Raw genomic sequence first — 14,157 nt, forward strand, 5'->3', positions numbered from 1 at the left:
GCCGGGCGACTGCAGTTCCCGCCGCAGCGAGTCCAGATACGGCTCCATGGCGCCCGCCATGACCGCCCGCACGCACACGTCCCCACTGCGCTGCTTCCGGCCGCGCCGCACCACTTCCGGTTCCGTCGCACCATTTCCGGTTGTTTCGCACCACTTCTGGTCTCTCCACGTGTCGCTGCGCCGCGGGGTCTGCTGGGAGTTGTAGTCCGTCAGGAAAAGGAGCAAGGATGGGAAAGAAGGGTCCAAAAGCAGCCAGCGTTGGTTGGAGGCCCCTTGGTTTGTTCGGCCCGGAGCGCGGGAGCCGAGCGGAGCCTCGTGGCGGCTGCAGCTCCTCACAGGGAGCGGACGGGCAGCGCTGAGCTGCGTGCTGAGGGAACGGCGTGGAGCTGCGTTGGGGAGGGGCGGCTGGGGGCAGGGAGAGGTTCTGCAGCACAGGGCGGTGGGCACGGCACAGCTCCGTGGCAGCGGGCACGGCCCTGATGCCAGAGCTCAGGGAGTGCTGGGACGCCGCTGTGAGACATCGGGTTTGGGTGGTGCTGTGTGGGGCCGGGGGTTGGCCTCAGTCGTCTTTGTGGGTCCAATCTGTGACTCTCCTCAACTGTACATCCTGCTTTTTCAGAGTACTGCTTGGTGGAAATAACTGCTTCTGCACCACTCGTATCCCGCCAGTGGAGAGATGAGGTGGAGTGACTGCCGTTCACATTTTCTACTATATTTTTGTGGGCTTTTTGTTGTTGTTTATCTTTTCCACCCTTCAGCTTCCCTCATATAAGCACCCTCTCTCTTCCCCATATCCCAACCACAATGGGCAGCTGTTGACTGCTGGGGAGACAATGGGATAATCTAGGTGAAACCAAAGCACAGATAATACAAAACATCTGTTAATTAGGATCTAGGACATATTTAATCCATTTTGCTTTGGAAAATATTGAACGGGATTTCTCTCATGGGCAGCAGGAACCTCGAATGGCAGTAGCCAAGTTGGTGCCTGGCACTGGCCTGCAGCAAGGGGTGCTGGGGAAGGAATGTGCTTAATGACTCTTGAAAAATCTCAGGAAACCCATTTAGATGTTGAGATTTTATTTCTTGCTGTGGCAGTAGCAAAGAAGCCACATTCAGAGTGATGAGGATGGGCAGAGGAAGCAGCAATGGCAGAGGGCCCTCTGCACATCAGTGTTCCGTGCAGAGGACACGAGAGGAGTCATGGCACGAAGTTTCCTCCCCCTTCAAAAAGGGCTCTTCCCTCCCGTTACTTGTTCTGAAGGAAGGTGCACACCTGGAGGAGATCTGAAAAGGAAAAGGACAGGGAGAAGTTCAGACCTTGCACTGAATCAGAAAACGCAACGCACTGCTGTCCCACCAGCACGCACCCAACCATGCCAACATTGTCACAGCACGGGAAACATGTCCAGCATCCCACCAGAAGTGAGCCTTAACCACAGATGACACTGAGTGCACGCTAACAGGGCACAGTGGGCTGTTTGGGCTGTTTTACTACTTCTCAGATTGCTTGTTTTCTAAAGGCAAGTAAAAATCTTTCATTCTCGTTGATGCCAGAGTAACACAGTTCCAATCTGGCTTCAGTTAGCTGAAGAAATTCTGGGAAAAGTATAAAGACAGCTTCATGAGTTATCCTCTTTTATCTTTTAAGAAATTAAATGGGCAGCAACAGGAATAACTGTTCATATCTCTGAAACTAAGCACTGCAATTGACTGACATTTTTTTGAGGCTGTTACATTTACCTGATGGGTTGCAGGTATTGAGGCTGGAAATCGTACTGTAATATTTATCTCCGAGGAACTCCTTGTATGTCACTCCTTGGCGGAGTTTAATCAGGCACTTGGTTAAGTCTTTAAACAGAAGATCTTTGGTTTGAGACTCAAACATCATGAACTTGCTTTTCTCACTTCCATTTACTCCAAAGCGTTTCTGAAATAAAGTCAGGAAGAGGTAAGTGTAAAAAGTAGAAACAAAGCAAGATTCGGCTTGTACAAGCCTCTCAGTAGCAGTTCTTCACCATGATGACTACTGTCACGGGGAGCCGTTCTACCTGCCTGTAGGAACAGTTCAGGAGGGATGGAGGAAGGGGAAGCTTAAGGGATGAGGCTCTGACCCTGTGTCAGTAAGTCAAAATCTTCCACATTTTGCTGACGTGAAATGCAGAGTGTCACTGCTCTAAAAATACCAACACATGATGTAAAAACCACCCCAGAACATTCCTTCCGCTGTCAGGACCACCAACCTCCTGTTTCTCCAGCAGCTCACTGATTTTGTTTGCTTTCTCTGGGCGCACAACCACAGCATGGGTAGGAACTTCAGCCAGGTTACACTCCCTGTAATCCATAACATTTGCCCGTCTCCCATCAGTGCACAGCAACTCAAAGTCGTCCATTTGCAGATCCTTGGCCCACTCAGCTTTGTTTTTGCCTGTGAAGGGAATTGATTTGGAGGTTCAGAGATCTTGTGTAGCAGAAGCACAGTCACACTGACAGCAACCAGCGAAGTGTTTGTCCCTGCACTGATGTACACTGACCCTTGGATACTCTGTGTGTACTGAAGGGGAGTAAAGTAAGAAGAAGATGCAAGTAAAACTCAGGAACAGTCAGTGGTCTGAATCAGACTCTCAGAGCAGGCTGGCAGGTTGTTACATCTTTTTCCATTCATTTTTTCCCTACAGGCTTCAAAAACCTCAGCCACTACTTTCAGAAATGGGACCTGAAGTTTTCCATTTCAGGCAAGCAGGGAGCTAGAATACTCTGCAATGGTGCTGAGGCAGGTGGCTGTGGTTAATAGGCCACTGGAATAAACGTATATCCAAAATGAATGCTTTGGGAACAGAAAGAATACAGATTGGGGGGGGCAGCCCACCAAGCCCCATGCAATAGGATAACCATACCGCCAGTGTTTTCCTCCACAATGGAATGCTTGATAAAGGCCACATCACCCCTCTCAACCAGACACCTGCGGAGTATAAAGAGAGGAGGTGCACATTTCAGTAGCCATGTAAACCTGCATCAAAGTGACTCCACCTCTGCAGCATCTCTCCGCTATTAGATGCAACTGAAACAAGATAAATTCATGCCCAATCTGAATTACCTAGACTTGAGCTGTTACAGACAGACAGAACCAGGAGACAGAACCAGGGCTGACTTCTGGCCCCTTTTCTTTTTAGGGGGCTGAGCACTACCTGAGCATCACTCCCACCTACCGTAAAGCTCCAGTATATCCAAAGTATTTCTCGTGGCTGCTAGCGATGCACTTCTCCGGTGGGATTTCCCCAGAGCCCTGGCACAGCTGGCAGAGGCGAGAGTCAGGAGGAGACCCAGGAGCACAGCCCTCGCTGAAGTATTCATCTGAAGGCAGGAATATGAGAAATTCACTTTCTCTACTCTGAAAAATTGGGATTTCTTTTCGCAGCACGTTATGGGTTGCGTTATGTTTGGCAGGAATCTGAGAGCTCAGGGGGAAAAGGGGAGCATAGAAAAAGCAGAAAGGAGGTTGGAGAGGCTGTGTAAAACTTAGTAACACCAGTAGGTCCCTGAGGTTACGTTTCCCATTAATAATTATATGTTTATTTTTCCTTGGTTCATAATTTCACATTATTTTTGTTGGACTGTAATTCTCACTGATCGGAAGTTGGATGTAGAAGTTGAGCTGCAGACTTTTAACCCACTGTTCTTAAGAGAGTCACATCAGACCCTTGAAGATTCTTGAACTGAAATCAGCCTCTGTCCCCTGCTCACAGCCCTTCAGGGACTCATAAATCCATCTTTCACCCCCACCCTGCGCTTTGCACAAGGAGCAGCCTGTCCTCCTACTTGGGGAATGCTTTTTGGGCTGCCAAAAAGGGAAGGGGAGAGAGTGAAAAGAAAGCAAAGCCCCCAAAGCAGCTGATGTGCTGCATCCTGCTTGCAAGCAGTCACCAACAGCCTGAAACTTTGCTCAGTGATGTCTTAAGTAACAGACTCATTTCATTTTCCCATCTCCAAGTGGGAGTCTTCGAGGCATGAGAAGCTTTGAAAATCAGAGGATGCGTGGCAAAACACTTTTCCTTGTGGATTTCCATCTCAAACAAGCAGATGCATGACCCAACTCACCGAAATTGCAGCTCCCTGTTCTGTTGTGAATCAAGCCCATGGGGATGTTCCAGCCAGCAGTCCTCCCCACAGCAGTGTGGCACGACTTCTTGCCCTTCAGATTGTTCCAGTTGACATCAGTGCCTTTCTTCACAACAGCCACGGCGAAGTATGATGCTTTTGGGAGAAAGATGGAGGAGAATTAGGGCCTGACCCCAGAGTCCCACTGCTCTGTCTTAGCAGAGCGTCGGCAGAGGGCATCTATGTGCAGCATAGCAGAAATATTTTGTGCTTATTAAGGACTAGCCATGCAGTAACAAGAGAATGGTTTGCAGATGTGATACATCTACTCCCACAGCACTCCTGGGAAATCATTATCCCTGCCACTTTTCCCCCACTAAAACTCTGGCACTTGGGTCTGCAAGAAGGCTGTAGCAAGATACATATAATGCATGTCTCTCAAATTCATATCCGCCCTTTAGCAAAGGATGAAATCTTCCCTCTTCTTGGCTTTTATTTCTATGAAAAGCAATTCCCTAAGGCTTCAGCCCAGACCTCCTTCCCCTTTTGCAGCCCTGGCTAAGTCATGGTGTGGCCATGCTCCAGAGAGCCACTACTCCACACAAATCTCTGCAGCTACTGGATGCTTTGCTTTTATCAGCAAACCCAGAATTTCTGCGTGTGTTAAATTTGCCACCCGGATTTTTAACATCAACACTGCACACACTGGTTCTTACAAGACCCTGTGTGGAGACTTGGCCATGTATTCTCAACCCATGACTGCAGATGTATTTTTCTACTTCTATGCAAAAGGACTATTTCCTGCTCCTCTGTTGGGAGTAATTACCTGGTTGTTCTTCTGGTCTACCACATAGGCTTCCATCTGTGGGAAGGAAAAAGATGATATTAGACAAAAGAAACATAAAATCCCAAACTGAATCAAGCTCACTAATTGATCAGCTGGCTTTTAAGGTAGTATCAAGTGCATCAACCGAACGAAGAACAGCTGGGATACAACACCAAAGCTGCTTTCTGGATTTCAGAATAAAAGCAGTGCTTTTGCATCAGCCCTGTCCCCCTCAGGGCTGCACTCACCATCATATCGTTCTGACATCACTGGCACCAGACCGCAGACACCAGCAGTGTAGACCAGACCTCCATCAAGGGTAACAGCATCTGCTTCACCTTTCTGCAACAAAAATTGCACAGTGATGAAATGACACTGTATTTCCCCAAACTGGATCATAAAAGAAGCACTTGGTGGGAGGACGACAAGCTGGGGGCAAGGGACTCGAGAAGCCATTCTTTGCATAAAGACAAATGAGTTCTGTTTGATGTGACGACAGGGAAAACTTTGGAGACTTGTCAGGCCCAACCTGTCAGACCATATCTTCACTTGGCAGAGACAAGACATTAGAGCCCTGCTGGGCAGCATCAACTGGGAAGGGGACGTGCTAACTGCAGGAGATTTCCCTCTTGGGATCCTGCAGCCCTGTTTGTTCTTCAGTCAAGGCACAACTGATCCAAGCAAGTCAGTCTAAATAACCTTTCTCAACTAATTATTCTTTTAAAAACCTTGGTCAATACAACCATTTCGTTTTTATGTGAACTTAATATCTCTTTCTCGCTTTCTTCTTTTTATATTTTACTATAGTTATCTTCCTTTCCCAAGTAAAATGTTGCTTCTCACCAGAAAATTACTTTTAATGGGAAGAAACCAAAAAAGAACACCTTCAGAAATGTAAATCCCTGAAAAACTCATCGAGACCTTTCCCCATGATGAGGTTGGTTTCTGCCTGCTGGTATTTCTCACAAAGTCCCCTACATTTGCAGACTCCAGCCCCACATCTATTCCCAGGCTGAAAAAGGCAATGCCACTCTCCATCTGAAAGGAACCCAGGCTGAAGGAAACGAAAAAAGCCATACCATGATCTTAATAATGCAGTCCTTTGTCTCATCTACCACGGTGCACTCCACATCCCCGTTGCTAACCACACTCCAGCGGTCACACTTGCTCTTCTCATCCTTGCCTACTGCACACCACTGGATCCTGTTTTCTCTGGGGCTGGGAGTCAGCTGATCTATAAGGTCAATAAGGAAGAAATAATTAGTCCAGAGCTCTGTGGAACCACAGATCAGGTGGGCTTGGGGCTGAGAAGGCTCTGCCATGAAACCCTTTGTGCACATGAATGAGAAGATCTGACCTAAGAGTTCTCAAGACGGGGACCAGAGATGGAGAAGCACAACCTACATTTCTGTGAAGCAGCACTTGAATAACCTCTTCTGATGCTACGTGAGGTCCATGCATCTCCTTCCACAAACACCAAAGTGACTGAGCTTACAACAGCGATCTCTGCCGAACTATGAATTTTAAGTGGCTTTTGGAGGTCCTTTGCAGGACCTTTGACTCAGAAATCCAGCTTGGAAATGTGTGATGAGTCCAGATGGAAACAAAACGCCCTGCTGCTCTCATATGGTCAATTCTTGATGTCTTGGGATGTTCCTTCTGATCCTGTACTCTTACGTACCAGAGACAGCTATTCTGAGCAGCAGTTCTGAGCATACCAATTCCCTTCCACCCACACAAGCCAATACCTTTCACAAGAAATACTTCATGCAGAATACTCTCTAGACTTGAAAAAGGCCATTCCCACCTTTCCGCAAGCTCTGGATGGCACTGTAGTACTCAAAGCCCAGGTAGAGCTGAGAATCCATCAGCGAGGGGACGCGCTTCAGCATTATGGCAGAGTCTTTGAAAAGCAAGTCTTTGAAGACTGGGTCCTTCTTTCCAGGTGGGCCAAAGAGGTGGAAGTTACTCTTGGTGTCCACGCCAAAGTCGGTCTGCCAGGGGAGAAAAAGAATCAGCTAATAGCATTCCAGAGCACTTGGAAAGTGGGAAAGAGCAAGCAAAACCACGGGGCAGGGGAGGGGGTGGCAGGGGAAGGATAGCTAGCTGGAGGATACCTGTGCTTTTGAGAGGAAGCTCCAGATATCTTCAGCCTTGCTGTCATCCCGAGCTACAACGGCGTGAGCAGCCACTCTGGCCCAGTTACAGGTCTTGTAGCTGTCCACAGGCTGCCGGCTGCCATCCAGGCACAGCAGCTCATACTCATCCTTCTGATCCGGGGCGTTTTCTGGAGGGAAGGAAGAACCACGACTTGCATCTCCACCAAAATACACAAATACGCACACAAAAATCCAGCCTGGGGCAGCATTGTATTGAACTTATCTTGCTGAAGGCAAACTGCTCTTTGCAATGGCAATAAGCCTCCAAGTATGGAGGCTCCACAAACTTCTCCAGACTGACGGAGCCCAGAGCATTTGCTGTGGCAATGCTATAGCTATCTCTATAATGTGGCATCAATAGTAACTTTTGAATTTAAATCCAGCAGGTTTTCCTTCTGCAAAGAAGAATCCCAAAGAAGAAATGGACCCCTTCTAAATCGTGTTTTTTAGTAACTAGGATGAGTTCGTCCAGTAACACCTCCAGTGGGTCAAATATGAACAGACTGGAGGTTCTGGACAAACTAAGGTTTGCACAATGCAGACTAATGCCAGGATGGAGGGGCAGCAAGAGGTCAGACAGGAAACAAGAGAAGCCAGTGATTCGCAGGCCTACCTTCAACAGTTGTGTGCTTCACAAAAGCCACGTCTCCTTTTCCATCTTTCAGACAACTGTGGGTGGAGGAAACAGAAGAGATGTTAAAAAAAACCAACAACGAACAGACATTGTGGCGTCCTAGCTCCTGTTTCAGCAAATTGTTTTGGCTAGAGCTGCAATCATAGAGCAGTAAGCAGTCTTCCCAAAAAAGTTATGCTGGCAGAGAAGTAAATATAATGGCAGAGAAGTGTTCCTCAAGAAACCCAGTTAGGCTTAGCACACTGCTAGTGCTGCATACTCCTAAGTCTGTGCAAAATAGAACTGCTGAGCTCCCACTCTCGTCTTAATGCCTCCCAGTCATTACTAATTGGACTGCTAATTACCAGCAGTCCCAGCTGTTTTCAGCCCCTGGTTACAACACAGCATTGCCTGTCATAATGGAAAAAAACCAAAAACGTTCACTCACTGGAAAGCTCCAGAATATCCAGAATAAGGTGCATTGCGGGCACACTTGGTTTTGGGGTCCCCTTTGCACTGTCGGCACAGTTTTTGCTCGGTGGTGGCACCGGGCACGCAGCTGGCAGAGAAAAACTTGGCCACCGCTGTGGATGAGAAACACACAATAATTATCTTAAAACTCACATCCACAATGATCTGGGAGGGGAAGACATCCAGGAAATGGCTTGGCTGCTGTGCGAGCTGCCTCTGAACTTCTGCAAAAGATCCAGCAACACTGCTTCCAGCATACCACCCCCTCTTAAGTAACATCAGCCCATTTCTCCTGCTTTACCTTGCTCCACTGAGCCTGAGTCTATGCCTTCCCACTCAATGGCCCCCCGGCGGATGAGTGTCCCGATGGGGATGTTCCAGCCTGCAGACCTGCCCAGCCCCGTGTGGCAGGAGGTCTTGCCCTGCAAGTCATTCACGGTGAATTCGGTTCCCTTTTTCACAACAGCCACAGCATAGTAGCTGGTTGTGGAGCCTGCAGTGGAGGAAGAAATGTGAAAACGATGAAAAAGCAAGAATTTAGAATATTTCAAGTCCTGGCAAAGCTTTGGGTTTAGAGAATGAAGAGCTGCACTTCCAAGTAGTGCTCGTGGTCTCCCCATATTCCCAGCTGCAATGTCAGTATGGAACCAGCGCTGCATGTTGCAACATGTAATAAATAGTGGCCTGAAAATGCTGTTCCATGCAAAATGCCATGTCACTGCACATACATTAGACTGTGAGACCTCAACAGTTCTTTTGGCAACTCTTTGGTAGGTCTTGCCTCAAACAGTGCTGCCTGCTAAAGCAAGCAGGCAAGCCTTATAGTGATAGGACAAGGGGGAATGGTGTTAAACTGAGACAGGGGAGGTTTAGGTTAGATATTAGGAGGAAGTTTTTCACACAGAGGGTGGTGAGGCACTGGAACAGGTTGCCTAAGGAGGCTGTGGATGCCCCATCCCTGCAGGCATTCAAGGCCAGGCTGGATGTGGCTCTGGGCAGCCTGGTCTGCTGGTTGGTGACCCTGCACACAGCAGGGGGTTGGAACTGGATGAGCATTGTGGTCCTTTTCAATCCAGGCCATTGTATGATTCTCTGATTATGATTCTATGATTCTAAAGTTTCATATTTAGCCTTTAACACGACACCGACTCTGTCACGTTACACATTAAAGAAGTGGCTGAGCTTTAGGAATGGCCAGGAATGACTCAGTCGTGTTGCTTTGATCCCAAACATTGTGTACAAACAGGCTGACCTCCAGAACACGGGTCAAAATTGGGGGCTCTAGATCTGTGGCATTGCTCAAGGTAATAAGGGCAGAAATGGAGAAATAGTGTCCATCTGGCTCCCAGGAGAAATAACAGAGGGAGGAAGGACAGTGTAGGGAGTGGGGAGGAATGGAGAAACCGGGCTAACTTATCAGTGGCAGAACTCTATTATGCCTCTCTCATTCTTCCTGTGCATTTCTGCTACCACCATTTAACTTAAAAACTCCATGGAAAACCTACCTTCAGTGTGTTCGTAAACCTCAGCAGCAATGGGCTTCAGCTTGTATGGGGCAAGGCCTGCCTCAAACACTTGACCGCCGTCCAAGCTAATGGCATCTGCCTCATTATTCTAAACAACAAGAGAGTTCAATCAGTTGGATATTAGAAAAATTTATTCTCAGACAAAGCAGTGAGGTATTGGAGCTTCAGGCTACCCAGGTTGGAGTGACCATCCCTGGAGGTGCTGAAGAACCATGGAGATGTGGCACTGAGGGACGTGGTCAGTGGGCATTATGGGGTGGGCTGAGGTTGGACACAATGACCTCTGAGGTCTTTTCCAATCTTAGTGACACTGTGATTCTATGACCCCCATGGATGCGCCCTTCCTTACAGCAGCAGGTGGTGATCGGAGGGAAGCCCCTTCTCCAAGGGATGCTGAAAGCCCCCCAAGGCCCAGCTCAGGCTTTGGCAGCCCACTCACCGCAATGGCTTTTATGCAGTCAAGGTAGGTTGCTTTCTGCAGACAGGTCAATGTAATCCTCTCTTGTTGCGTGAGGTCCTTGAGGTTGTTGCATTTCTTCTCTTCTAGAGGGGATATGGTGCACCATCTGATGGTTGTCTTGGGGGGAGCAGCGAAACACACAGCTGTGGGGAAAATCAAAACAATCAAACAAAAAAAAAAGGAAACAGAAAAAAAATAGTCTTAGAGAGGGAGAAAGGCACCGGGGGAAGAGAAACAGCATCTCTGTCTCCTCGCAGTCATGGCCCTGGGTGAACAGCAGGACCTCCCCACAGCACTGCAGTCCTAGCAGCCTGAGCTCTCAGCAGCACCCACAGGAGCAGGAGAACAAATCCACGTGCTCCAGCAGACATCAAACTCAAAGCACATTGCAAAAGCAGAAAGAAAATGCAGTCCCACTGAAGCAGTCTCTTTGCAGATAGCCCCAGAGGGACAGCAGCTCTGGCCTGGGCAGACTGCATTCACCACACTGCCATGCATATTACCCTGGCAGGTGATGGGATGCATACACTTCTGCACTTCCCATCTCCACCAGCACACCTAATGACAGCAGTACTGTATCCGCTTCACTCCACCCAAACTCCTCTTGTAAGAGTCCCCCCAAGCAGTAATCACTGCTCTGAGAGACTGTATCAAAGCACAGACTTTCACCCTCTTCAGCAGTCTAAGCACTAGAAACATGGGAATCTTGCAGATAAAGTGCAGGTAAAGTACAGATAAAATACACAGCAGGTCTCATACCAGTGTGGGCAGCCTGTGCTTCACGCTTCCCCTTAGCTGTGCACCTTCCTGACTGAGCCCCTGGATGCACACTTTGCCTTCTCCAGACCCTTGGGGCACATTTTGTTCATCCTCTGGTTAACCCATGCTGTCTGCATTTCCCTTTTCACCTCTGAAACATACTCTATTACTGGCTGTTGGAGGCAGAATTCTTCCCACAGACACCTCCCTCCCTCCCACACTGACTGTGGTCACAAGAGGAATTCTAAGCCCTAATTCCCACTGCTGTAAGCTACGGTTTTCATGTTTTGGCTGCACAAAGCTGCCTTAACGTGCTTTGTGAGGCTGCCCTGGGTCCTCCCAGAGCCTGGTTTCACAAGCAGGTGTGGCAGAGGGGAGTCTTGTGCTGGTTTCTCCCCCCATGCGTGGATGCTTCTTTCACTCCCTGCCGAGCTGCTTCCTTAGAGCTCAAGCCAGCATCCTCATGTGCAGATACCCAGCGCTGCCAACGCAAGCACCCGGCAACTTCTCAGTGCTTCTGCCTGGTCTGGCACACGTTGCAGCTCTGCAGAACAGCTGCTCTGAGGGGGGAGCCTCCTGCAAGGCTGAGACCCTCCAATCCCCCCAGACACTGCCTTACACGGGCACTTACCCACTATCCCCAGGGACAGCACGGTGCAGAGGATGAGCTTCATGCTGGGGCAGGGAGCTGGGTGTTGAGGAGGGGGAGCAGCGGTGTTGGTCACAGACCGTCCCCTCTGGGTCTGCGATGGCTCCGGAGCCTCTTTCTTCCTCTTTTATAGAGGAGCAGCCCTGGCCGTGTTTGCAGAAGCAATGACCTAACACTGTTTGTCCTTCCTTGTTTCTCAATAGCTCCCAAGTTGCCCCCCTCCCTGGCTCAGCCCATTTTTAGGAAGCCTTTCACTCTTTGGCACCGAAACCCTTCGCAGCCAGGAGCTGGAGCAGACAAGGTGCTCTTTGTTTTTACAAGGGGCTTCAAATGGAAAATTCCCAAGTTGTGACATGTGAGTTCCCCAGCAGGCTGCAGTGCTGCGGGAGGGGCTGTTTTCTTTGTCTTGGCCACCCCCTGCCTCGCACAGCCTAATTGCAGAAAGTCCCTGCTGAATGCAGCGCTGAGCTTCACGTGTTTGCCAGTAACTCTCACTGCTGTGCCCAGCACCCTTTGGCTTGCTCTTTCCCTTTCACTCTCTTGGCAATGGCAGCAAGATCCAAAGGCAGCAGCGTCCCTCGCAGATGGGCTGGAGAGCAACTTCTGCAGGCAGAGGAAGCCAGCAGAGCAGCCAGGCAGCACAAGGGCAGCCTGCAGCCAGCAGGAAGCATTGCACCTCATCTTCCTCAAGTTGTCGTGATGAACCTGGGAAGAAATGCTGAAATCAGAGCCCTCTTCTTCTGCAGACCCTCTCCATCTGATTCTACCAGCACACAGAGCTGGGTGCCACTCCACATTGGAGCAGGACAGGTGGCTTTGGGGCAGCTGGTCCCAGTGTTGGTCATGGCTATGGTTCTGTGTCCACATCCCTGGGAAGAGGGCTTATGGTAGACCTTTGTCAATGACCATGCATCACACACTGTGATCATGCCAGACATGCCACTGTGGCTGCTGGAGGTGCGTTGGGGCAGCAGCATCTTTAGCAGTTCCCTCAGCTTGGCTGGTTTCTGTTTTGCATCCTTTCATCTCTTGCTTTCCTAGAAGAGCAGTGTTTCTCATGTCCAGAGCTCCTCCGAACACAGCACAAGCAGGAGGGGAAATGACTTGTCCCCACAGAAAGGCACTGCCACTCTTAAACAGCCTTCCTCCCTTTTAGAAACTGGAATCTCCCATCCTTATTTATTCCATTGAGCTGAAGATCTCGATTCCACAAACCAAGTGTTTACAACACAGGGGAAAGCTCAGAAAACATAAAGGAGCGCTTCAAACAACAGAGGAGAAGTTGCTGGAAAAGCCTGTATTATTTTGCTTTAAGTTCATGGTTAGAGAACCCACGGGGCACCTCCCAGTCTTTTGGGATCTTCCCTAAGGAACCCAGATGTCTCCAAGGCATCCTTTTCAGAGGAGCACTTCCCACCAAAGGGTGCAAAGAGCCAAATGCCTTCCCTTCTGCTGCCCTTCCACATTTTGTGTCTGAAGTCCACTCTCTCACATAAATACAGGCACATGGTTCAACATGTTCTACTTACATGCATTACTCACTGCCAGCTTGCACAGCTTTGTGCCAAAGGAGAGCTCTTCCCATGTCTCATATGAGGCCTATGAAGCTGAGATTAAACAGCAAGAACTCATCCTTACTATTGATGAAAATTCTTGTCTTCCAAGGTAGGGGGTCAGTGCTGAGCCACATGCAAGCAGGAGCTGCTTGATCAGAAGGAGAGCTAAGGCAGTGCTTCTTGGACTCCAGCCTTGTTATTCAGGAAGTATCAGGTCTTCTCCAGGATGTCTTCATGAGACATGCTGGGATATTATTGCCCATCTCAAATCCGTTTTGTTGCAACACTGCACCTCCTGATGGTTCTGTTTTCAGAAAGAAGATGCTGCTAAAAATTACACAAAGGATGAAGAAATACCAATGAACACACCCTCTGGCCAACTGCAGGCCACTGGCAATACACAAACACGCGTCACCTCCAGGAGAACTGGGCTTGGACCCAAGCTAGGTAACAACGATGGCAAAATAAAATCACTTATTTCTACATCTCCACATGGAAAGAATTATTCCCCTAACTCCATATGGATATGCTGCAGTTCGCGGTTGAAATCGGGTTGGAGTTTTGGCCGTGTCCTAAGGAAGAATGCTTGCTGTGATTGGGCTGGGATGAAGCTGGAGCTGGCACGGTGAGATTGGCTGAGGGCAGAGAGCAGCATACGCCAGTGCTTCAGGTTTATCTGTAGGGCTTGGCTTGTTTCCCTCTGGAGATGGGAATATGTAGTTTGTGGCTCAGTCGTGGCTGGAACCTGCCCAAGACAAAGGTACCAACGTGGTCAGATCCAACAGCTGGGCTCCAGTTCCCGTCCTGTGCTGTCCACAGGTCATGTCACAGCAGGTAAAGGCAAGGAGGGCAGCCTGATGGGAATGCATTTTTAGAACAGAATAGAATGATTAAGATTGGAAAAGACCTCTAAGATCCCCAAGCCCAATCATCAACCCATCCCCAACATGCCCACTGACCACATCCCTCAGTGCCACATCTCCACAGTCCTTCCCTTCCCTTCCCTTCCCTTCCCTTCCCTTCCCTTCCCTTCCCTTCCC

The 14,157-nt window shown here is 49.1% G+C and overlaps 1 protein-coding gene across 1 annotated transcript; it reads right to left on the bottom strand.

Moving 5' to 3' along the window:
* Positions 1–1,063: 1,063 nt before the first annotated feature.
* On the bottom strand, positions 1,064–11,662 carry TF (transferrin). Its single transcript, NM_001303207.1, is given in 17 exon segments — positions 1,064–1,287; positions 1,744–1,930; positions 2,244–2,428; positions 2,898–2,962; positions 3,210–3,354; positions 4,099–4,254; positions 4,925–4,960; positions 5,173–5,266; positions 6,004–6,158; positions 6,732–6,918; positions 7,042–7,211; positions 7,697–7,752; positions 8,145–8,280; positions 8,469–8,660; positions 9,673–9,781; positions 10,133–10,296; positions 11,544–11,662. Coding segments are annotated over 17 exon segments (2,118 nt in total). The 5' UTR covers positions 11,587–11,662; the 3' UTR covers positions 1,064–1,249.
* Positions 11,663–14,157: the final 2,495 nt, after the last annotated feature.

This window comes from Meleagris gallopavo, chromosome 11, assembly GCF_000146605.3.
Source record: "Meleagris gallopavo isolate NT-WF06-2002-E0010 breed Aviagen turkey brand Nicholas breeding stock chromosome 11, Turkey_5.1, whole genome shotgun sequence".
NCBI classification, from domain to species: domain Eukaryota; kingdom Metazoa; phylum Chordata; class Aves; order Galliformes; family Phasianidae; genus Meleagris; species Meleagris gallopavo.